This window comes from Tripterygium wilfordii, chromosome 23 (assembly GCF_013401445.1).
Source record: "Tripterygium wilfordii isolate XIE 37 chromosome 23, ASM1340144v1, whole genome shotgun sequence".
NCBI lineage: Eukaryota > Viridiplantae > Streptophyta > Magnoliopsida > Celastrales > Celastraceae > Tripterygium > Tripterygium wilfordii.
The window spans coordinates 5626731-5650842 of record NC_052254.1 but is presented as its reverse complement, the minus strand read 5'-3'; the positions used below and the strand labels follow the sequence as shown (position 1 = coordinate 5650842).

Below are 24112 nucleotides of genomic sequence, written 5' to 3'. Positions count from 1 at the left end.
TTGTTATTGAAATAAATCAACATTATATGGTATATCGTAGATATTCTACAACATAAACAGATAACAAACTAATCGCGCTACCAACGAGAAGTGACTCGGTTGATAATTAACTCTGTTAGACATATGTGTGTCCAATGTTCGATTCTAATGCGAAACTTACTTCTCAATTGTATTTAAAAAAAAAAAAAACTGACTAACAGCGCTTCACGCCCGTATACTGCTAGTTCCGTTCAATTTGGCAATTATGGAACTTGGTGGATCCTCCATTCTTTCTTTTATGTCCCTTCATATTTTTTTATTTCCCAGAGCAATGTGTCAGCATAACCGTAGTTGATTGATTTGAATACGACATGAATAGGCAGAACCAATGAGTTAAGAAGAGACAGTGATTTCTCACCAATCAGCTCAGAAGAGGAAAAAAAAAAGATTCTCTTAGGATAAGGTATCAAAAAGAAGGATGGAGAGAAATTTTGCATTAAAGTATCACAGTGATTTGATTTCTCACCAATCAATCAGTACTATGCACAATAATGCAACTCAATTATTTAGTTGGTGGAAGTGGACCTCTCCTCACTTGAATGCTTCCACACGTTTTCTAAGTCTTCGCAAAGACTTTTCTACTCTTATCTACCTTTCTTTTCATGCTCTATCCCCAGTCTTCACATTTCTCTCCATCGTGGTTCTGCTCTGCAATTCTACCTTCATACTTCATTCTCAACTTACTACTCTTAATCTCTGGTTCCATTTTCCAGTCTTTGATAACCCAAACTAAAGAATACAAAAGAGTAAAACAAACAAAGCTTCGGATCATTAATATTTAATATTTGGCAAAGGTATGTCCAATATTTTTTTTTATGTGTTTTATCTTTATAATTTCGTCGTTCTGTCTATAAACTGTTAAACAAAAAAAGAGAGTTTCTTATTAGTATTTCTCATTTACTCCCATATCTTGTTATAGTAGTAACATTGTTTCTCCCTGTTTAACTCTGAAGAAAACTTTTAGGAAATGGCCGAGATTGCTATTCCAATTGTTGCAGAGCATGTGGGTGCTCCCGTTGCGAGTTGGATTAAACGTCAAATTAGTTATGTGTTCAACTTCAAAAGACATGTTGGTAATTTTAATGATCAACTCCATAATCTGAAACTTAAGAGAGAGAGAATCGAGCATGCTGTTCATGATGCAACCAGGAGAAAAATGGAGGTGATTGAAAGGGACGTTGAAGACTGGCTGCAGCGAGTGACAACACTTTATGAGAATGCAGAACGTTTTTTGGAGGAAACAGAGAGGGCAAAGAAGGGGTGTTTCTTTGGGTTATGTCCCAATGTGAAGGCAAGGTACCAGCATAGTAAGAAATTAGCTGAGGACTTTTCAAAGGCCACAATTGATCTCCTGTCTGCAGGGGAGAAGTTTACTAGTACTAGTGTCTCATATCGTCCTATACCACAAGGAATATTATTTGCAACCATCAAGGATTATGAGACCTTCGAATCAAGAGCGTGCCATTTGGAAGAAATTATGAAGGCCTTAACAGATCCTAATGTCAACATGATTGGCGTTTGGGGTATGGGTGGTGTGGGCAAAACTACTATTGTGAAGAAAGCTGCTGAACAAGCCAATGAAGACAGGGTTTTTGATGTGGTGGTTTTTTCGGAGGTATCTTTAAATCAAGACTTGAGAAGGATTCAAGGAGAAATTGCAGAAGCATTAGGCTTCAAATTCAAAGTCGAGACAGAGACAATTTCTGGGAGATCCAATCAGTTACGTGAACGTTTGCTGAAAGAAACAAAAATTCTAGTGATTCTTGATAATATTTGGGCAAGGCTTGATCTGGGAGAGTTAGGAATACCTTTCGGGAATGACCATAAAGGATGTAAAATATTGGTGACATCTAGATATGAGCATGTATTAACCGAGATTGGTACTGATAGTTTGAACATCAGGGTTGATACATTAAATGATGTGGAGGCTTGGAATTTATTTGAGAAAATGGCAGGGGATGTGGTGAAAGTTCCCAATTTGCTACCTATTGCCACTGAAATAGCTAAAAGATGTGGAGGTTTACCAATTTTGATTATCACAGTTGCAAGGGCTCTAAGAAATAGAGATGACTCACATACTTGGAAAGAAGCCTTACGACAATTAGAAAGGTTTGAAAATTCTGAATTTGATAAACGAGTGTATTCAACTCTAGAGTTAAGTTACAATCACTTGGGAAGTGATGTGATGAAACAGTTGTTCTTGCTTTGTGGTCTACTTGTAAGTAATGATTATGCCATTGAGAATTTGCTGAACTACTGCATGACCCTTGATTCTTTCAAAGATATTGATCAGTTGGAAGATCGGAGAAACAGGTTGCATAAATTGGTTAGAGACCTCAATTCCTCATGTTTGTTATTAGATGGTGAAAAAAGTGGTTACATCAAAATGCATGATGTGGTTCGCAAATTTGCTGTGTCATTTGCATGCGAAAACAATAATATGTTCATGGGAGAATATGATGGTGAATTGGACGAATGGCCCAAAAAGAATGCAGTTGCAAAGTTCTCTTCGACATGTTTTCCTCACAATCATATTCACCGACTACAAGAAGGGTGGGAATGTGAAGAGCTAAAGTTATTTATTCTGCATTCAAAAAATCGTGATTTGGAGATTCCTAGTTCATTTTTCCAGGGGTTGAGAGGAATTATAGTCTTAGATATTAAGAATATAATAATTCCATCTTTGCCTTCATCCCTTTCTTATCTAAAAAACCTTTGCACTCTCTCTCTTGAGGAGTGTGATTTGGAAGATATGGCCATAATAGGAAATCTAGTTGGACTGGAAGTTCTTCGCATTGTGAATACAAACATCTCCCATTTGCCTGAGGAAATAAAACAATTGACTCGTCTGAAATTGTTAAGTGTCAACAGATGTTCAGATCTTCAAGTGATTCCACCAAATGTCATTTCATCGTTGACTCGATTAGAAGAATTGTCTATGGAAAGAAGCTTTGTAAACTGGAAGGCTGAAGGAGTTAATGGTCAAAATGCTTGCCTTGCAGAGTTGAACAAATTGTCCAAGCTGACTACCTTAGGCATTCACATTCCGAATTCCCATATTATGCCAAATGACTTGTTCTCAGACAAGTTACAAAGATTTAAAATTTTAGTGGGAGATGGCTGGGGCTGGGACTGGGACTGGGACTGGGACTGGGACTGGGACTGGGACTGGGGCTGGGACTGGGACTGGAAATGGCCTAGCAAGCATGAAATCTCACAAAGGTTGAAAATCAAACTCTCCACAAGCATTCATTTGAAGCATGGTGTTAAGGAATTGTTGAAGAAAACTGAAGATCTATATCTCGATGAAATGAGTGGTGTTAATAGTGTTTCTGAGTTAGATGGGGAAGGTTTTCCAAGATTGAGATGTTTACATGTCCAAAAATATGGGACAACTATCTTCAAAGAATGCCACGTTGTTTTCAGGCTCTGAAAATGATGGAATTGCAGGGCTGTAATAAGTCAAAGTTCTTATTCCCTGCTGGTGTGGTAACAAGTCTAATTCAACTCGAAGAACTTATGGTATATGGCTGTAACCTAATGGAAGGGATAATAGAAGGAGTGGCAGGTCAGATGGTCTTCCAAAAATTACATAGGCTGGATCTTAGGGATCTTCCGAAATTGAAAAGATTCTGCATAGGAAATTCTATTGAATTTCCATCCTTGTCCTATATGTCTATATATGAATGCCCCGAATTGAAGTCGTTCATATTTGATGAAAAGGAAGTGAGCAATGATGACCTCCCAACTCCTCTCTTTGATGAAAAGGTTAGTTTAATTTGTTTCATTACTTTGATGGTGAGTATATGAGCTACTAATATTCTTAAATATGATCATATTGTGTTGGGATCTTTTGGATTATTAGCTGATGAAACGAAATCATTTTTTAGGTGGAACTGCCTACCATTCAAACATTATCAATCGTCTCCGTTAACTTGAAAAGAATATGGCACAATAAACTCGCCGCAGAATCCTTTTGCAAACTAGATGATCTTTGCCTGCGTAGTTGTGAAAATCTATTGAACATTTTTCCATCTAATATGCTGACAAGACTCCAAAACCTACGACAATTGGAGATAAAAGAGTGCAAGTCAATGGATGTGATTTTTGATTTGGAAGAGCCAAATGCTTTGGAGATGCATATTACAAAACTGAAGTCCATAACAATCGGTGGTTGTCCAAGTCTGAGATATATTTTTCCACTCTCTGTAGGCAGTGGTCTTCAGGAACTTGAGGAGTTACATATTGAAAGCTGTGAGGCAGTTGAGAAAATTGTTGCAATGGAATGGGTAGATGCGGACGTTATGTTCGAGTTTCCAAAATGGCCACTATTAAAGAAATTGGAAGTTATTGAATGTGACAAACTGAAAATATTTGCTTCTGAATGTTCGAATGTCCAAGAAGGGGCGTATGAAAAGGTATGTACTTAACTCTCTGCTTAGAATATCTAAACATCATTAAGAACTCAAGCAACAGTTAAAGTGTAGCTTAGAACTATATATAAACCACTCATGAATGACGGAATTAGCACATCCTCCATCTTTTAAATATTATTGTTCATTGATGAAAAATAAATTGTAATCAATATTGAAAGATTTTTGTTCACAAATGTAAAGCACAAGTGGTATGAAAGATTAACACAATTATTTTTGTTAATACTAACTTTCAACTCATCAAATTATTTTTCTACTGCATGTTTAAATTATGAGAAGCCACATATCAAATTTCTATATAGGTAAGTATGTATTTCATTGCATGTTGAGTGAATAATAACTCCTTCGTCTTTTTAACATTTACATAATATTTTGACAGGAGATATTCCTCAACCTAGAAGAATTGTCATTCAGTCAGAGTTACATTATGAAGCAAATGTGGCATGGAGAATTTCGAGCTGAAATGTTTTGCAGATTAAAATGCCTTGGGATTAATGAGTTTCATGATGAAATCATCGCTTCTTTTCCACCAGGTTTCTTTAAGAAACTGCCAAATTTGGAAAAACTTTTTATATGGCGTAGTGATTTCAATCAGATATTCCCAAATGAAGAAGTCATTTACCCAGAGATGATTTCAACATTTTGCAGTCTCAAAATTCTGACTGTAGAGGAATGTGACAGATTGAAAATTCTGTTCCCATCCTCACTGCTGTCATTCTGCAATTTGACTGAACTGCAAGTAAGCATATGTGACAAATTGACTTACTTAATGTCTTGCTCGACAGCTAAAAGCATGATGCAGCTCAAGAAATTGTCGGTATCTATATGTAAAATGATGACGTCCATTGTAGAATGTGTAGAGGAAGGTGAGGTAGAGGATGATATTATTTTCCACCAACTGAACTTCCTATATATTTATTCTATGCCAAACCTTTCAAGCTTCTGCGGCTCAGCGAAACATGCATTCAAATTACCATCATTGGAATGTGTAATTGTGGGAAGAAGCCCCAATCTGAAAACTTTTTGCGAGGGACCACTTTCCACTTTTAAGTTCCGGAGTCTCTATGTATTACCGTCTTATGAAGAGCGCTGGAATGGCAACCTCAATACTACCATACAGAACTGGTATAAAGAAATGGTACGCATCTCTTTAGCTTCTCGATTGTAAGGTCTTCCTGCATAATGCACTCTGGTTTTAATTAATGTATGGGTTGATTGGCTAGCTATGATTTTAACTTTGAAGACTTTATCTGCCTTTAGATGTTCTCAATCCAATGAGAATGAATTTCTCCATGTGAAAAAAATCAGAAATTAATAGAGACGTATTAGAATAGATACAATATAGTTATTTTAAATAAGGCTGCACTTTCAGATGACCATCAGAATTCAGCACCAATTTCGAAGGAACGTTGCTCGTAGGGATTTCATTGCATTGCGGATAGCTTCCATAGTAATACAGTCTGCAGTGAGAGGTAAGGCATCAGAAATATGTAATAAGCTGAATATAGACTTCAATACGTGAAGTGTTAATCTTAGCTCACTCCACTCGCTTATGTAAATAATTTATTCATTAATTCAGTTATTTAACACACGTTGTTTGCAATTTTACAGGAAATATTGCACGTAAAACTTTTGAAAGTTTAAAAGGAGATATTGCTTTGAATTAACGTTTAGAAGACGGTAGACGTCATATGTATATGCGATCTGCAAAATGCATCTTCAGGTGAGAAGCTCATGTACTTGTATAGAGTTCCAATGACTACTTATGAGTAATTTCGATCATACAATGTAGCTCCTGGCCATCTTATTTGTATTTCTAACATAAATGTTTTTTATTTCGGAACTCAAAAAATTTCAGGCTCCAACAATGCCTCTCTTTAAAGACGAAGGTGTCAAGTTAAGCTTTCTTTCTGTCAGGTGAAGATGTGTGCTGGAAATCTTTCTTTCTTTTTATTTTTTTTTTCTTTTCATGATTGCAAGTACGCTCAATGCTATCAATTAGAATCGAATCCATGGACTTTCTTTCTTTGAGATGTGGAGTGTTGTACTGTTACCTCTTCCAATTTGCTACTTTTTGGAGTCCTAAATTTTAAAGAGAGCCAGTCATGTGCTCTGCTTGAGTCTTATAATAGTTAAATTTATAGTGCAAGCAAATATTGGATTTAGTTCGAACTCTCATTTTGTTTGGCCATCCTGACTACAAAGTCGCAATGCTTATGAATGCTCAGAGAATAGAGATTGAAAACCTGATTGCCGCCTCTGCCATTTGGTGTTGGTGCTAACTCAGAATGTTGGGCATACCTTGCAAGCATACAAGGCTGTGTTGTTGAGATTATTACTTCATTCACATTCACAAGTGGAATTGGTGTCGTTGGCCCTGCCTGTAGTACTGCCATCAATAACATTAACTTTTATTGTTGGCCAAAGTTATTCCCATTAAACCCACTCTTCCCAACTGTCTTAAACACCTTTTGTGCTGCACCTCGAGCAAGTTTGGATTCACCGCTAAAGAATAAACTGACTGAAATTAATTCGCAGCTCAATGTGCGAAGAATATCACATATTGAGGTGGTCACTATAAACACTTGATTTTCCTTCATAACTGTAGACACTTGATTTCCATAATCAGCATCTTTCCTTTCCCTATAAGTAATGGTCGTATCCATAGATGTTCCACAATTTTTGGCTGTGGAGTCTCTTATCCTTACAACTTGGCCCTTGATGATCTTGCAACAGGGCCTTTCATACTAAGACAATAGGCTGCATTCCATTTCCTGACATTTTGAACCTATCAAATTTAAGATGAAATTAAGTGAGGAATATGATTGCAAATGTCCACAGAAATGATGACAAAGCAACTATGATTTTCACTTTCTTTATTGCGTTTTACCCTCTCGAACCATTTGAAAATTCCCAAGAAAGATAACACCCTTGATGAACTCAACTATGATTCTTAACCATCATATGACATCCCAAATTTATTTTTCTCCTTCATGCCATAGCTCATAAAAATAATTTGTATCCATCCTGTTAAAATCCCTTTCAAACCTTAACCTAAGCAAAGGAGATGACAATGGTGGTGGAAGAAGTTGCAAAGGATACAAGAAGAAAACACAGAAACAAGAAGAACAACTTATTATGGTATAGCCTCTATTCCTTCTATAAAGACTATGAAGGTTCAAGGATGGATTAAAAATCATCCTGTGATTGTTTTAGTGGATTCAGGTAGTACTCATAACTTCAGTAGTTCCAAATTCATCAAACATTTGGGTAGTTACTGGGAAAACACTTTTGAGTTTGAAGTAATGATTGCTGATGGGGGTAAAGTGAAGAGCATCGGGTGTTGTAAGTCTATTCCATTAACTATGGGACAGTATAGTCATTTGGCTAGCTTGTATGTGTTGCCATTAGGAGGCTATGATATTGTATTAGGTGTGCAGTGGTTGTCAACTATTAGTCCAATTTTATGGGATTTCAAGGAATTGACAATGGAATTTGCAGTTGATGGTAAAACTTATCAGTTGAAGGGTGTGAATTACAATAAACCATTTGTTGAGGAAGTTTCTATGCAGCAGATTGTGAAGGTTTTACAGGATACTAGTATTGGAATGTTGTTTTATTCTCAGGAAGTAGGAGAGGTTAAGCAAGAAAACTTTGTTTTGTCTTCAGATCAACTAGTGGAGTTAGATGCATTATTAGCTGAATATGATTCTATATTTAAATCTCCATCTACTCTTCCACCAGTAAGGAAATATGATCATAAGATACCATTACTACCAGGTTCAAACCCACCAAGCAAAAGGCCTTATCATTATGGTCCAATGCAAAAAACTGAAATAGAAAAAGCAGTGAAGGAGTTATTGCAGGCATGTTTCATTAGGGATAGCCATAGTCCATTTTCTTCTCCTGTGTTACTAGTTAAAAAGAAAGAGGGAACTTGGAGAATGTCTATGGATTATAGAGAGTTAAATCAATTGACAATTAAGGATAAATATCCAATCCCATTGATTGATGATTTATTGGATGAGCTCCACGGATCTAGGTATTTTTCAAAGTTAGATTTGAGGTCTGGCTATCGCCAAATTAGAATGAGTGATGAGGATATTGAAAAAACTGCTTTTAGGACTCATGAGGGACATTATGAGTTTTTGGTAATGCCTTTTGGTCTTACTAATGCTCCTGTTACTTTTCAGTCTTTGAATGATATTTTTAAGACCCTATTGAGGAAATCAGTTTTGGTGTTTTTATGATGACATTGTAGTATACAGTTGGTCTTGGACAATGCATTTGGAGGATTTAAGGAGAACTTTTGATATTTTACAGAAGAATAGTTTACTGGTTAAAAGACAGAAATGTGCATTTGGTCAAACCAGAGTAGAGTACTTAGGTCATGTGGTTTCTGCTAATGGTGTGGCTGCTGATCCTGGCAAGATTAAAGCTGTTTTAGATTGGCCAGTACCCAGAAATGTGAAGGAATTGAGGGGATTTTTAGGTTTAATTGGTTATTATAGAAAATTTGTTCCTGGTTATGGAAAAATTTGCCAACCTTTGTATCAATTGACAAAGAAAAATGGGTTTGTTTGGACTAATGATGCTACTGTTGCTTTTGAAAAGCTCAAAGAAGTGATGACTTCTTCTCAAGTGTCAGCACTACCAGGCTTTAACATTCCATTCATAGTAGAGTGTGATGGTTCTGGCAATGGTATAGGGGCTGTGCTACAACAGAAGGGTAGGCTTGTTGCTTCTTCTAGTAAGTCATTTGGCCCTAGAAACTAGACTTTATCTACATATGAGAAGGAACTTATTGCAATTGTCTCTGCTGTAAAAAAGTGGCAGCATTATCTGCAGGGGAGGCACTTTATAATTAAGACAGATCATTGCAGCTTGAAATACTTCCTTAATCAGAAGGCTAACACTGCAAGTAGCAAAATTATGTGCCAAATATCTTCATCGGTAGGTTCTCAAGAATGAAGCATATGCAGCTGCCATGTATTCACATCCATGATCTGCAGCTGGAATTCCAGGATCAAAAGGAAATCCATTGGTCCCATAAAATGTTCTTGTTGTGGAAATCATGTCAAGATAAAGCTCTACAAAAGACCAAGAACACAACCCTTGTTTTGACATTTTCACAAACAGTTTGTGTGCACAACTAAGAGATGACAATAGTAAGACTAGAAATCCACCAGGGACCAAACTAGTCATTTTCATGAACTGCTTGCTGCCTTAATCATCCACGGTAGGTTTCTGATAGGACTCCTCCTCTAGCTTTGATTCTTCTTTCTCGGTAGAATTTTGATCTTCCGCAAAGGACTCTTGTCTATTTTTCTCGTTGGATCTTGAACTTTTGGCTTCAAAAATTGGAGATTTTGCAACATATTTTGAATTGTCAAATCTGTCATCTTCTTTCTTGACACTAGGAATGCCTAAATCACGCTGAAGCTTCACAATTCCAGCCGAAAATTTGGAATCAATCATCGAATTGATCGTTGCCGACAAGTCCGTAAACTTGCTATGAACAAAGATTTGAGAGTCTTTCAACCTTTGCTTCAAGAACTGAAACCCTAATCTCAAAATTTTCGTCAAATGCTTGATTGTCCATGGTAGTAGATTGTATGGAAATGCAAAGGAAGGGAACAGTAGATCTAACACTGGTTCAAGATCACCAAATGAAATCCTTCTTTCGACCTTGACCAATCACCGGAAGGGAAACGTAGGAATTATCTGAATCAATCAAATGAAAACCTCTTTCGAATCTTAACCGATCACTAGAAGGGAAACGTAGGAATCGTCTTCGATACGAATTGTTAAATCCCTTTCAAACCTTAACCTAAGCAAAGGAGATGACAATGGTGGTGGAAGAAGTTGCAAAGGATACAATGAAGAAAACACAGAAACAAGAAGAACATTTCTTATTCAATTCATTCGCACCTTAAAACAGAACCTAAACATGTTTATATATTAATTTGTGACCGACTTAGAACTGCCATGTCAACTAACCACATCCAATCAAAAGAGGCTAATCCTAATGAAATGCCATCGTAACAACTCTAAAATGGGTTCATAACAGATGGCTTCAAGTAGATTTCTGGTTTTTACCATTTGTCTGTTCTCTTTCAGTTTTGTTCAAGGGCCGTCAAGATTGATAAGAAGATGATGTTCGGGGAAGTGGGTTAGGTGTCAATTGTTTGTTTGCCCTAAACCAAACATCCCAAAACGAAGCGTTTTGATCTTTACAAAAATGAATTGTTTTAATATTAATCATTCAAATATCAGATTTTTATTTTATTTTTTAAATCATTCCAATATCCTGTGAAAATCTTGGTGGATTGAAATTTTCAACGGAAGATAAAAAGTTAGGGTTTAAGATATGTTGGGAATAGAGAGATAAATGCGGCTATTAAATATGGAATGGATATATCTATATATATATATATATATATAAATGGATATAACCAATTGATATTTAAATTCGTTATTTATTTATTTATTTTGTTTTAAGAAATGTCATCAAAAAGTTTCAAACGACATCTGAAGAAAGAATAGATATAAATGTTTAAGTCTTTTTTTAAAAAGTTTATTCATTGAGATTTTAGACTCATTGCATTCAATTAATATTCTATATCTACTGAAATTCCAACAATCCCAATAATACTCACCTACTAAAAACGAATACAACTACCATATTAACAATTTTGTACAATATTTTCATCCGAATTTTAATATTTGTTATAAAATATGAGTGGTTTATCGGTTAGATTTTAAATTTATCTAGACAATTGCAGAAGATTTTAACCTTCATCCAATCTTTAATATTTGTTACTATGTTTTTTTTGGATAAAATAAACTGTAATTCTAGGAAAAAAATGATTACATTCACAATTTGGAAAATACGTGAATTTATTATTTTTAAAAATTATGTTGAACTAAAATATTAAAAATCTTGAGAATGAGTTAGAAATATTAAAAATCTTGTAATCATAAAATTAATGTATACATTATAATATAATATTGGAAAAAATGATTACATTCACAATTTGCAAAATACGTTTATTTATCAGTTTTAAAAAGTTTTAAAAAATTATGTTGCACTAAAATATTAAAAATCTTGAGAATGAGTTAGAAGGAACTATTAATAATCTTGTAATCATAAAATTAATGCAAACACTATAATATAATATAGAATAAAATGATTACATTCACAATTTGAAAATACTTTTATTTATCAGTTTTCAAAAAAAAATTAAAAAATAAGTTGCACTAAAATATAAAAAATATTGAGAATGAGTTAGAAATATTAATAATCTTGTAATTATAAAATTAATGTATACATTATAATATAATATTGGAAAAAATGATTACATCATCAATTTGAAAAATACGTTTATTTATCAGTTTTAAATACATTATAATATAATATGGTTTTATATGACTACATTATAATAAAAAATCAACCCTAAGTGAACACAACCATACGGGCCGTACTAAGCCAATAATCACAAATCAACCCTAAACCGCAATTGAACAAACCCCTAGTAAGCAACCAATCACAATCCAACCCTAAACCCTAAGTGAACCCACCCATACTAAGCCAACAACCACAAATCAAACCTAAAATCCTAAACCCTTAGTGAACACGCATACTAAGCGAACAACCACAAATCAACCATAAACCCTAAACTCTAAGTGAACACACCCATACTAAGCAAATAATCACAAATCAACCACAAACCCCAACCCTTAAGTGAACACACCCACACTAAGCCAATAATCACAAATCAACCCTAAACCCCTAGTGAACAAACCCCTAGTAAGCCAACAATCACAATCCAACCCTAAACCTTAAGTGAACCCACCCATACTAAGCCAATAATCACAAATCAACCCTAAACCCCAAGTGAATTGAACAACCCCCAAGTAAGCCAACAAGCACAATCCAACCCTAAACCCTAAGTGAACACGCGTACTAAGTGAACAACCCTAAATCAATCACTACAACAAATAGGTGATTTTGTGACGGCATTATCCGTCACAAAATAAGAAAATTCCGTCACAAAACGTATTCGTGACGGGATTCGTGACGAAAAAAATTCCGTGACAAAAACCCTCGTCGCAAAATATTAGTGACGGCATTTTGTGACGGAAATTTTGTGACGGAATTGGTGACAGACTTAGTGACGGATATTTTGTGACGGAAAATGTTAGTGACGGAATTTGTGACGGCGGATCATGCGTTAATTAAATGATAAAAAATATACATCTTTCAAATTAGTGACGGAAAATTCCGTCACTAATAAAATAAAATTATAATAAAATATTTTGAAATTGCGACGGAAGTTTCCGTCACTAAAAAATATAATATTTTTTCAAAAAAATTATAATTTTTATTTGCGACGGAAAACTATTAAATTTCCGTCACTAATTTTTTATTCATAACATTTTATTTAATTATCAAATTTAATTTTTGTATTATTTATTTTAATGCAATATTACTTTTTAATTAATATAATTGTATTTAAAATATAATAAAAAGTAATTATATAAAAGTTTTAACAAGATGTTTGACAAAGTTTTCACAAAAGAATACAATCCCAAAATCTACTCCTCATCGGAAGTGTGTCCACCATCCTCGTTATCATCGTCAATGTCATCACTTGGTGGTTGCATCCCAAGCCGAGCAAAGAGTCCTTGCATCATTTGATTTTGTTTTTGAATCATCCGATTCTGTTTCTCCAACCTCCGGTCTTGTCGTTTCATCTTTTCGCTTTGTGTCTCCGAGGACTGCTTATAGAACTGCAACTCCTCCTGCAATGTACTAATCGTAGTGCTCTGTGATGAAAACTGATCATGTAACTCGGAGCTCATTCGAGCCACGCGCTCCTCAATCTCCTGCTGCAAATAATCAGGACGCGATCCAGATGGTCTGCTGTAGGAGGATGAAAAGCGCATATGATATGCCTCTGATCCAAGACCGTAGAAACGACCTTTCTTATTGACCCACTTAGTCGCCTCCATGAATATGGAATCATCATCCTGCGGCTCAAGAGGTGACTCTCCCGAGGTCGATGCTTGACTGGAACGGGCTTCCTTCAACTTGTTGTAATCATCCTGTATCAATATTATAAAAGTTATATATCAACTATCATGAATGCCGATTTAAATATCATAGAAATTTTCAAATTTAATAAACTTTAAATTACTTACATATGTAGTGGCTGCTCGGCGTTCAACGAATTCTTGGGTAGCCTTTTTGATATGACAATGACGAAAGAGCTCTGCCTTAGTTGGAGGTCGACCCAATTCTTTTTCCTACATTTGTTGTATACAAAACAAGTTTCAAGAAAATAAACAATTCAAGAGATAAAATTGATTTAAAAATTTACCAATCTTTTCTTGTGTTCTGAGTGTGGAATAGAGCCACCAGTATTAGTGCACCCGCCAGTCTCGGATGCTCGGTTCATCTTTGCCTTCTCCCTTTTCTTCACATAATCCGGTTCCGTCCAAAGCTTTTCAAGCGCAGCTTTGGCTTCTTCTTGAATCCATTCACCATCATCCTCCTTTTTTCGAACCCTTTGCATAATTTTTCGCAATATTTCTCCATTCTTCTTATTCCATAATTTTTTTACTGCATCATCATCGATGGGGTCCCACCTAAATTGATTCTGTAAAATGCATGTTTATGAATGGTCAATAGCAGTATATTTCATTTAGGAAGCTTGCAAATGATATATGTCAAACTCCAAATCTGACAACTGAAAACACTCATGCAGTAAAGAAGAAGTTAAAATGACCGTAACAAAAAATAAATTGACTTTATGGATAACAAAATAAAAGAAGTGAACATGTAAACATAACAAATAAACAACACAGAGTATATAGCAAACTGTGCACTGATTACATAACAAAGAAAATAAGGAAATAAAATTAATAAGAAAAGGATTCTATTAGTGGGCTCACTAATTAGCTCCCCCATAACCATTCTACTATTAAAAAATTCATGGGTGGCCTTAAGCCTTCCACTGCAAATAAGCACTGCCCAGATAACAAAAGCACTCAAAATCCATGCAATTAAGGCATTTTAAATTTATGAATTATATGTCATTTTTGAAGCTTGCAAATGATAGATGTCAAACTCCAAATCTGACAAATGAAAACACTCAAGCAGTAAAGATGAAGTTAAATTTTCGTAACAAAAAATAAAAGAAGTGAACATGTAAACAGAACAAATAAACAACACAGAGTATATAGCAAACTCTGTACTGATTACATAACAAAGAAAATAAGGAAATAAAATGAATAAGAAAAGGATTCTACTAGTGGGCTCACTAATTAGTTCCCCCATAACCATTCTACTGTTAAAAATTCATGGGTGGCCTTAAGTCTTCCACTGCAAGTAAGCACTACTGCCCAAATAACAAAAGCACTCAAAATCCATGCAATTAAGGCATTTTAAATTTATGACTATGGTTCAGAATATGAAAACGTGATAATCTTCAATTGACAAATTTATACCTACCTCGAACTGTTGAAAATAGAAGTCCTTGGCTGACTTAGGAACACTCTTCCATGTATAAGCGACATGCTCGAACTTGGACTTAAGGATTGAAGTCATCTTCCTGTGAACGTCATAAGGCTCGAATCTAGAAAAATATAAATAAGAACATATTATTGACATATATGTTTATTTAATTAATGTATAAAAATAATAATGATGAAAAATGCACTTACGCTGAGTTTGAATATGGTCGTATCCAAGTTTTGTTGGCCTCCGCGTTGGTCGGCGGAGGTTGCTGGGATGATGATGGTCCGGCAGCCGGCGTGTCCATCATAGGAATGTTGGATGTGGGTGCAGGTGGTGTATTGGGCAAGTGAATAGTGTTTTGGGTCATCGGGAAGAGGGGCGATGATGAACCTGGTACCCACATCTCGCGATAATGATGGGGATGTGACATGATGGGTGGCAGCGCTGAATTGACAGACGAGGGGGATAAAGTTGTGTTGTGAGGGGATTCTTGACTCTCTGTAACTCTATTGCCACCACTTCTAACAAGTCGACGTCGATGTCTTCCTCGACCTGATGGAGTAACATTATCTCCGCTTGATTGATCACCAGACATCTACCATTTAGACAATAAAAACATTGTAGCTACAGTTTCGATAGAAGAATCAGATTCAACGGAATTAAACACATAAAGGATTTAAACATTGTGTACCTTTTAAACTTGTCTAGCAAATTGAAGTAATAGGATCGGCGGGGGAATTACAATCAAAGTGAAAGACAAGTTATACCTCAACTATAGTAGCCTCTTTCCTTGGTAAAGTGCCAACAATTGCAGGTGACACGCCAAAAATTAAAAGAACAAAATTATCTACATCAACAACAAAATTAGAAGAACCACATTAAACTGAAGGTTTCCTAACCTCACGAGCAAACACATAAACACCCAAACCCAGTATCATCACTAATTAACCAAATTTTACGAAAGTTAGTCATCAATATTTATCCAAAATGATGAAGCACAATCGAATATACTGACCACGTGAGGGAAAAGAACAGTATTCCCATATGCCGCCCATCATCAATGAGATGGTATAACCCATTGGAAAACCAATAAAAGAGTAGAAGCATTCAATTGTGTACTAAATTTCCCAAGAGACTAAAAAATTTACACCAATAAAAGAGTAGAAGCATTCAATTGTGTACTAAATTTCCCAAGAGACTAAAAAATTGACAGGAGGAAAAATAATTTCATAATATCATTAAATAAGCAACTAAAAATCATATAAGCTGAAAATTGCCGTATTCACTCAGATAGACCCACGAAAATCCAAAATTCAGAGGGAACAAAAAGCTCTTGCAACTCCACAATAAGCAGAACAACTCCCCCACAAGTAGAACAAATCCAAAATGATGAAGCAAAATCGAAAATACTGACCACGTGAGGGAGGAAAGCTTGAAGCATGCGTCCTTGTTCATCCTGGTACGCGTGAGCAGGGTGGAGCAGTGGTGACGGCGTGGAGCAGTGGTACGGGTGGCAGTCGTCGACGGCTTGGAGCAATGGCGACAACGGATGTGGTAGAGGCGTGGAGCAGTGGTGGGTCGACGGCACACATAGAAAAATAGCACTTCGTTCTCTTGTAAAAGTAAAGTGTAAAAATGAAGTTAAAGTAACAATTAGTATAAGTAGTGACGGAATTATGCAATTCCGTCACTATTTGAAATGTTTAGCAAATATGCCGCCTCTGAGTATGGCGCTATTTTTTGGCCTGATTAGATTTTTTTAATTTTTCTTTTGTTTTCATACGATTTTTCTATTAATTAGATAAATATCTACTTTATAATTATTTGCCCTTTGCCTATTAATTATTTTTCATGGTAATTAGTAAAATAATTAGTTTCTACTTATTTTTACTATTAATATTATTATACTATTAATTAGAAAAATAAACAAATATAGTAATTAATAAGATTTATGCATAAATATTAATAACCATATTTGTTACATTAATAATCATCTTCATTACATTAATCGTAGTCTTCGAGATCTCCCTCAGTATCCGAATCATAAGATTCAAATTCTTCTTCATCGTCATCCTCAGTATCTTCTTCGACCATTGGTTGTCTTGTGGAGTTTTGTACAACTACTTCCTCGGGTTCAAAATCATTGTCAACAAGAGAATCGAGTTGGTGATCAGTATCTACTCTAACTGGCTCAACATCAACTTCATTCTCTTGGAAGGCATCATCTACCTTTGCTGATTGTGCGGTAATTGTGTTCCTCGCTTTTGTCTTAATCACAGCCAACCAATCTTGTCGATCACGTATCCCTTCTGGATAAGGAGCAAAATAGACTTGCTCTGCTTGTTGTGCTATTATAAATGGATCATACTTTCTGTACCTTCCCCTACGTTTAACCTCAACAAGACCATAATGTTTATTGATTCTTGTACCTCGATTAGGAGTTGGGTCGAACCACTCACAATTGAAAAGAACAATCTTCTTTATCGGTAGTCCTGAGAATTCGAATTGTACAATTTCTTTTAGTACTCCATAGTAGTCACTTTCTGATTGTCCGTAATCAGTCCCCCGTATGCATACACCACTATTGCTTGTTGACTTGCCTTCACTCCACGCATCGGTGTCGAATTTATATCCATTGACATAATATGTGTGCCATAGCTCAACCTTTCTCAACGGTCCAAATGCTACATTTCGAACTGTTTCATCGGTTATCATGTTGACTGGATCATGAACCTTCAACATGAAAGATAATAAGTTTTTATCAACGCATATATTGGCTATTTAAATAAAAATGTGTGATGTTAGTATAAAAAGTGTATACTTACATATTGTCTGAACCATGACGCGAAACCTATCTCAATCTGATAATCGACAGCATCATCATTCAATGTAGGTGCTGATGCTCTAACATAATCTGTGTACATGCTGCAACGAATATACAAATGTCATCCGTTAGCCTTCTTTAATTAAAGTATGTACATATAACAAAATGTGTCAAAATTTGTTTACACTTACTTTATAAACGGTTGTACGATGTCGCAATTCAAAAACACGTATAATGTGGCAGCATTGTATTCTCTGTCAGTGAGGTAGCGTTTACCGGCAACACCAGCAAGACGACCAGGTTGATTGAATATTGAAATTCTTGGGATTTCCATGTCGAATGTACCCCAATCATAATTTCGAGGAACTCTAGTTCGTCGAGAGCTCACATGTGGTTCAAAATAATATAAAGCAAATGACGACGTCTCTTCGACTATATATGCTTCACAAATAGATCCTTCCACACGAGCTTTATTTTTAACCTTCTTCTTCAAGAAATGAAGGAACCTATTGCATAATTTAATTGCACATGTTATTAAATAAGCAAATTTATATGATAACAGTATTATATATATAAATAAAGAATACCTTTCAAAGGGATACATCCATCTATATTGTACTGGCCCACCCATCCTTGTTTCGAATGGTAGATGTATCAGGAGATGTTCCATCGAGTCAAAGAATGATGGAGGAAATATACGCTCCAATTTGCAAAGGATCATAGGAATATTGTCCTCCATGATGCTCAATTGATTCTCCCTCAAAGTAGTCGAACATATATCTTTAAAAAAATGACTGAGCTCAGTAATTGTAGCCCAAATGGGCTCGGGTAATGCCCGCAATGCAATCGGAAGTAGCCGCTGCATGAAAACATGACAGTCGTGACTTTTCATCCCAAATAGCTTTCCTTCCCTCATATCTACACACCTGCCTAGGTTTGATGCATAACCGTCTGGCAATTTCAAATTGCAAACCCAAGAACAAACAGCTCTTTTTTGCTCCATAGTGAGGCAAAATTGTGCTTTCGGTTTAAAGGATTTGCCATTATCATACTCCACCAACTCTAAAGCTCTGCGCTTACAATAATGTGAAAGATCCAACCGAGACTTCACATTGTCCTTTGTTTTTCCCTTAACATCCATACACGTATTGAAAATATTATCAAACACGTTCTTCTCAATATGCATGACATCCAGGTTATGTCGTATGATATTGTTGCGCCAATAAGGTAGATCCCAAAAGATGCTCCTTTTTGTCCAATTATGTTCTTGACCATATCCCGGGAATGATAATGGACCTGTCTCAGTAATCTTTGGAAAGTTCCAAACTCGTGCCAACACTTCTTCTCCAGACAAACGTGGAGGAGGTTGTGATTTCTCCAATCGATTCTTGAAAAATGCATCCTTGTTCCGCCGAAACGCATGTGTTGTAGGCAAAAACTGTCTGTGACAATCAAACCATGAATTTTTCCTACCGTTTTTCAAGGTAAACGCCTTCGAACACTCCATGCAATAAGGACATGCTAACTTCCCCTGTGTCATCCATCCAGACAGCATACCATAGGCAGGAAAGTCGTTGATAGTCCACATCAACGCAGCTCTCATAATAAAATTTTCTTTCATAAACACATCGTATGTTATGACACCTTCGCACCACAATTGATTTAGCTCGTCTATCAAGGGTTGAAGATAAACATCGATTCTGCTCTTTGGATTATGAGGACCCGGAATAATTATTGTCAGAAACATAAACTCTCTTTTCATGCACATCCCAGGCGGTAAATTATAAGGAGTCAAAATGACAGGCCAACATGAGTAGTTCTTACCAGATTGTCCAAAAGGAGTGAAACCATCTGCACACAAGCCTAATCTTACATTACGTGGGTCTGAAGCGAAATCTTCAAATGTTCTGTCAAAATATTTCCATGCTTCTCCATCAGATGGATGACACAAGAGGTCGGACTCGCTTTGATGCTCATAATGCCACCTCATCTCCTTTGCGGTAACTGTCGAACTAAATAACCTTTGAAGCCTGGGAATTAGTGGCAGGTACCACATACGTTTGACCGGAATATCCTTCAAATTTTCACGTCCAGTTCTCCGAGGTTTATAACGGTTTGCCCCGCAAAATTTGCACTGCGTCAAATTCACGTCGTTCTTATAGTATATCATACAACCGCCTATACAACAATCGATTCGTTGATACCCAAGTCCAAGTTTAGACACTGACTTCTTGGCTTGATAGAAATTTTCAGGCATACTATTGTCTGCAGGCATCGTCTCTTTCATAAGGTGAACGACGTCATCAAAACAATCCTGCGACATATTATAGTCAGCTTTAATGCTTAAAAGCCTCATTGTGGCTGACAACTCCGAGTGCGACTCACATCCATCCCATAATGGAGCTTGAGCAGCCGACAACATGTCAAAGAAACTTTGCGCATCGGGATTAGGTGGTTCCGGCACGAACTGCTGGTTGTAATTTTCTTCTTGTAAGAGATCCTCCCTAATCGACGGTCCAGCAGCGTCCATTACCATCTGCTCGTACGGATTGAAATTAGACCGATCATTGCTTTGCCAGTAATAATTTGCAGCATCTGCTTGCACATCAACAGCTGGGTCACGGGGAATATTCGGCATTTCTTCACCATGACTGGTCCAGTAGTGATATCTAGGCTGAAAACCTTTTTGGTATAAGTGCATCCTTATATCATCCAAACCACGATATCTTGTGCATTTGCACCTAACACATGGACACCTTATTTTTCCTGTATTTTGAAAATCTGAACTACTTTGACAAGCAAATTGAATGAAATCCTCAACCCCCTTCAAGAACTCTTCAGTAATTCCAACTCGATTGGGGCCGATTCTGTTGTACATCCACTTACGAGACTCAGGCATCTCCATGCTGAATAGAAAGAAAACCAAATATGATGGAACAAGTTGAAAGAAGTAGCAAGAAAGATAGAGTAGAGGTTGAAAGAGGTAGCAAGAAAAATAGAGTAGAGAAATGAGAGAATAAACGGGGGAGAAGTAGAAAAAGTGAATTGGGTCAAAAGAAAAGTTGCAAAGTAGAAAATTTTTATTTTTAATTTATTTCTTTAGTGACGGATTTTGTGACGGAAATTAAATTAGTGACGGAATTTGTGACGGAATTTAATTTCCATCGCTAAGAAAAAGCTGATAATTATACCCGTTCTGTGGTAATCAGTTTTGTCAGAAGCTTTAGTGACGGAATTAGTGACGGAACGTTATTTCCGTCACAACAATTAGCAATTAGTGACGGAATTGGTGACGGAAATGCATTTCCGTAGCTGATAAAAGGTTGATGATTAGACACTTGATGTAGAAGTTTTTGTCAGAAACTTTAGTGACGGAATTCGTGACGGAAATGCATTTTCGTACATAGCCTGCAAAAAGTTGATGATTTGACACTTCATGTAGAAGTTTTTGTCAGAAAAGTTAGTGACGGAATTCGTGACGGACATTATTGTCTGTCACTATAATTTCGTGACGAAAATGATTTTCCATCGCAAAAAAGCCACACCTATGACAGGCTGTCTTATCGGACATATTCGTGACGGATTCAGTGATAGAAATTTTATTGTCCGTAATATTAGTGACGGAATTATGTTGTCGTCACTAATCCGTCACTAAATTACGTCACTAATCCGTCACTAAATTTGGAGGGTTTTCGCGCGAAAATCTGTGACGGAATTAGTGATTAAATCTGTTAGTGACGGACACTTGCGTCACTAAATCCGTCCCAAATTGATTGTTAATAATATCGTCACTAATTCCGTCACTAATAAAAAATATCAGTGACGGAATGAAATCCGTCACTAATTTCCGTGACAATATTAACAGTTTCTTGTAGTGAATCATAAACCCTAAACCGTAAGTGAACACATCCATACTAAGCAAACAATCATTAATCAACCCTAAGGCCTAAACCCTAAGTGAACACACCCATACTAAGATATTAATAAGTCAACAATCACGAATCATACAAAATGATGACAATGATCAATGTTTATAAATTATAACTATGGTTTTATAGGTTCCAATTAATATTTGGTTACATATACTGTAGAGGATAAGTGTATGTAAGTACTATTTACATTAAGCTTTCATGCAAAATGATAGTAAAATTGCATGTATATTTCGTATAGACTATTAAAAAAATGTAATAGATTAAAACAAAAAGATATAATTATTCATAAATTAGTCAACATCTTTTTTTATATGAAAAAGATAATCTATGGAAAAGATAATCTTAAGAGTTGGAAATTGGAACTAACAGTTGGAATTTGTAAAATATGAAGAACCTATTGAAAACACATTGGAAATCTCTGTTTATTTTTTTTATAACCACCCTTTCTTCACTCGTCATCTCCATAATTCATCATTTCATCTTCTTACTTTACTTTACTTTTCTATTCCTGCCATAACGATCCATTCATATCTGCATATTTTTAAGAAATATGGTGTTTGGAAGAAGAAGAGTGGAAGAGATTTCAAGTGAGGATCAAGATGACATAACTGACATACAAGAGGATTCAGGCCAAGAGCAAATTTAACAATCTCATCCTCAGGCTCATCCAATTGAAACGTCAGATTCAAAATCAAAGTCATTGCTCAATGAAGTTATAAGTGGTGCAGCAAAGGGCAAAAATCCAGGTGGTTCAAAGTCATGGACATGCAAGCACTGTATGGGTCAATTTACTAGTTCATATACTAGGATTCACTATCATTTCTTTGGTGGTCCACCTGGCTCCAAGTCACAAATCAAACATTGCCAAGCTTTGCTGAAGAATCGGGATGAATATGAACGAGTGAGAAGGAGAGTTCAAGAAGCAGAGAAGTCAGGGGTGTCCTTGTCCTTGAAAAATTCTACCATTACTAAAAGACAAAAACCATTGCCTGCTAAGTCCATTGAAGATTCTTTCAACATGAAAGAGAGGGACGTGGTTGATTTGAAAATTATAATCAAACTATTCACGCAATAATTTATTTTCTGTGGCATTTTCAGCCATCTTTTCAAAAGCTTCCATGACACCCATAACAACTTCCTTATCAACATTTGGAGCCCTTCTTGCAATTCCTCCAGGAGCTAGTGTTTCAAAGTAACATGGATTATAAAATCTTGGAGTAAGTGCAAAACCAAGAAAATGCATAGGAATATTCATCTGTTCCCACCTTGCTAACTCAAGGACACCCCTGACTTCTCTGCTTCTTGAACTCTCCTTCTCACTCGTTCATATTCATCCCGATTCTTCAGCAAAGCTTGGCAACGTTTGATTTGTGACTTGGAGCCAGGTGGACCACCAAAGAAATGATAGTGAATCCTAGTTATGAACTAGTAAATTGACTCATACAATGCTTGCATGTCCATGACTTTGAACCACTTGGATTTTTGCCCTTTGCTGCACTAGTAATAACTTCGTTGAGCAACAATGACTTTGACTTTGAATCTGACGTTTCAATTGGATGAGCCTGAGGATGAGATTGTTCAATTTGCTCTTGGCCTGAATCCTCTTGTATGTCAGTTATGGCATCTTGATCCTCACTTGAAATCTCTTCCACTCTTCTTTTTCCAAACACCATATTTCTTAAAAATATGCAGATATGAATGGATCGTTATGGTAAGAATAGAAAAGTAGTAAAGTAAGAAGATGAAGTGATGAATTATGGAGATGACGAGTGAAGAAAGGGTGGTTATAAAAAAAATAAAAAGAGATTTCCAATCTGTTTTTAATAGGCTCTTGATATTTTACAAATTCCAACTGTTAGTTCCAATTTCCAACTCTTAAGATTATCTTTTTCATAGATTATCTTTTTCATATAAAAAAAGATGTCGACTAATTTATAAATAATTATATCTTTTTGTTTTAATCTATACATTTTTTTAATTAGTATATACGAAATATACATGCAATTTTACTATCATTTTGCATGAAAGCTTAATGTAAAAAGTACTTACATACACTTATCCTCTATAGTATATGTAACCAAATATTGATTGGAACCTATAAAACGATAGTTATAATTTATAAACATTGGTCATTGTCATCATTTTGTATGGTTTGTGATTGTTGACTTAGTATCTTAGTATAGGTGTGTTCACTTAGGGTTTAGGCCTTAGGGTTGATTAGTGATTGTTTGCTTAGTATGGTGTTCACTTAAGGTTTAGGGTTTATGGTTGATTTGTGGTTGTTCACTTAGTATGTGTATTCACTTAGGGTTTAGGGTTGGATTGTGATTGTTGGCTTACTAGGGGTTTGTTCACTTGGGGT

At 35.9% G+C, this 24112-nt stretch overlaps 2 protein-coding genes and 1 pseudogene across 2 annotated transcripts; 2 read left to right on the top strand and 1 right to left on the bottom strand.

Annotated features, from left to right (window-relative positions):
• Window positions 1–595: 595 nt before the first annotated feature.
• LOC119993238 lies at window positions 596–6650 on the top strand (annotated as a pseudogene).
• A 2103-nt stretch (window positions 6651–8753) lies between these two features.
• LOC119992732 (uncharacterized mitochondrial protein AtMg00860-like) lies at window positions 8754–9248 on the top strand. Its single transcript, XM_038839526.1, has one exon. The coding sequence runs from the start codon at window positions 8754–8756 to the stop codon at window positions 9246–9248; it is 495 nt and encodes a 164-aa protein (XP_038695454.1).
• A 7750-nt stretch (window positions 9249–16998) lies between these two features.
• On the bottom strand, window positions 16999–23423 carry LOC119992731. Its single transcript, XM_038839524.1, has 6 exons — window positions 23195–23423; window positions 22812–22929; window positions 18406–20724; window positions 18010–18324; window positions 17820–17919; window positions 16999–17727 (listed from the first exon to the last, which is right to left on the bottom strand). Exons 1-6 carry the CDS (start codon window positions 23421–23423, stop codon window positions 16999–17001), a joined length of 3810 nt encoding a protein of 1269 aa, XP_038695452.1.
• Between the last annotated feature and the right edge of the window lie 689 nt (window positions 23424–24112).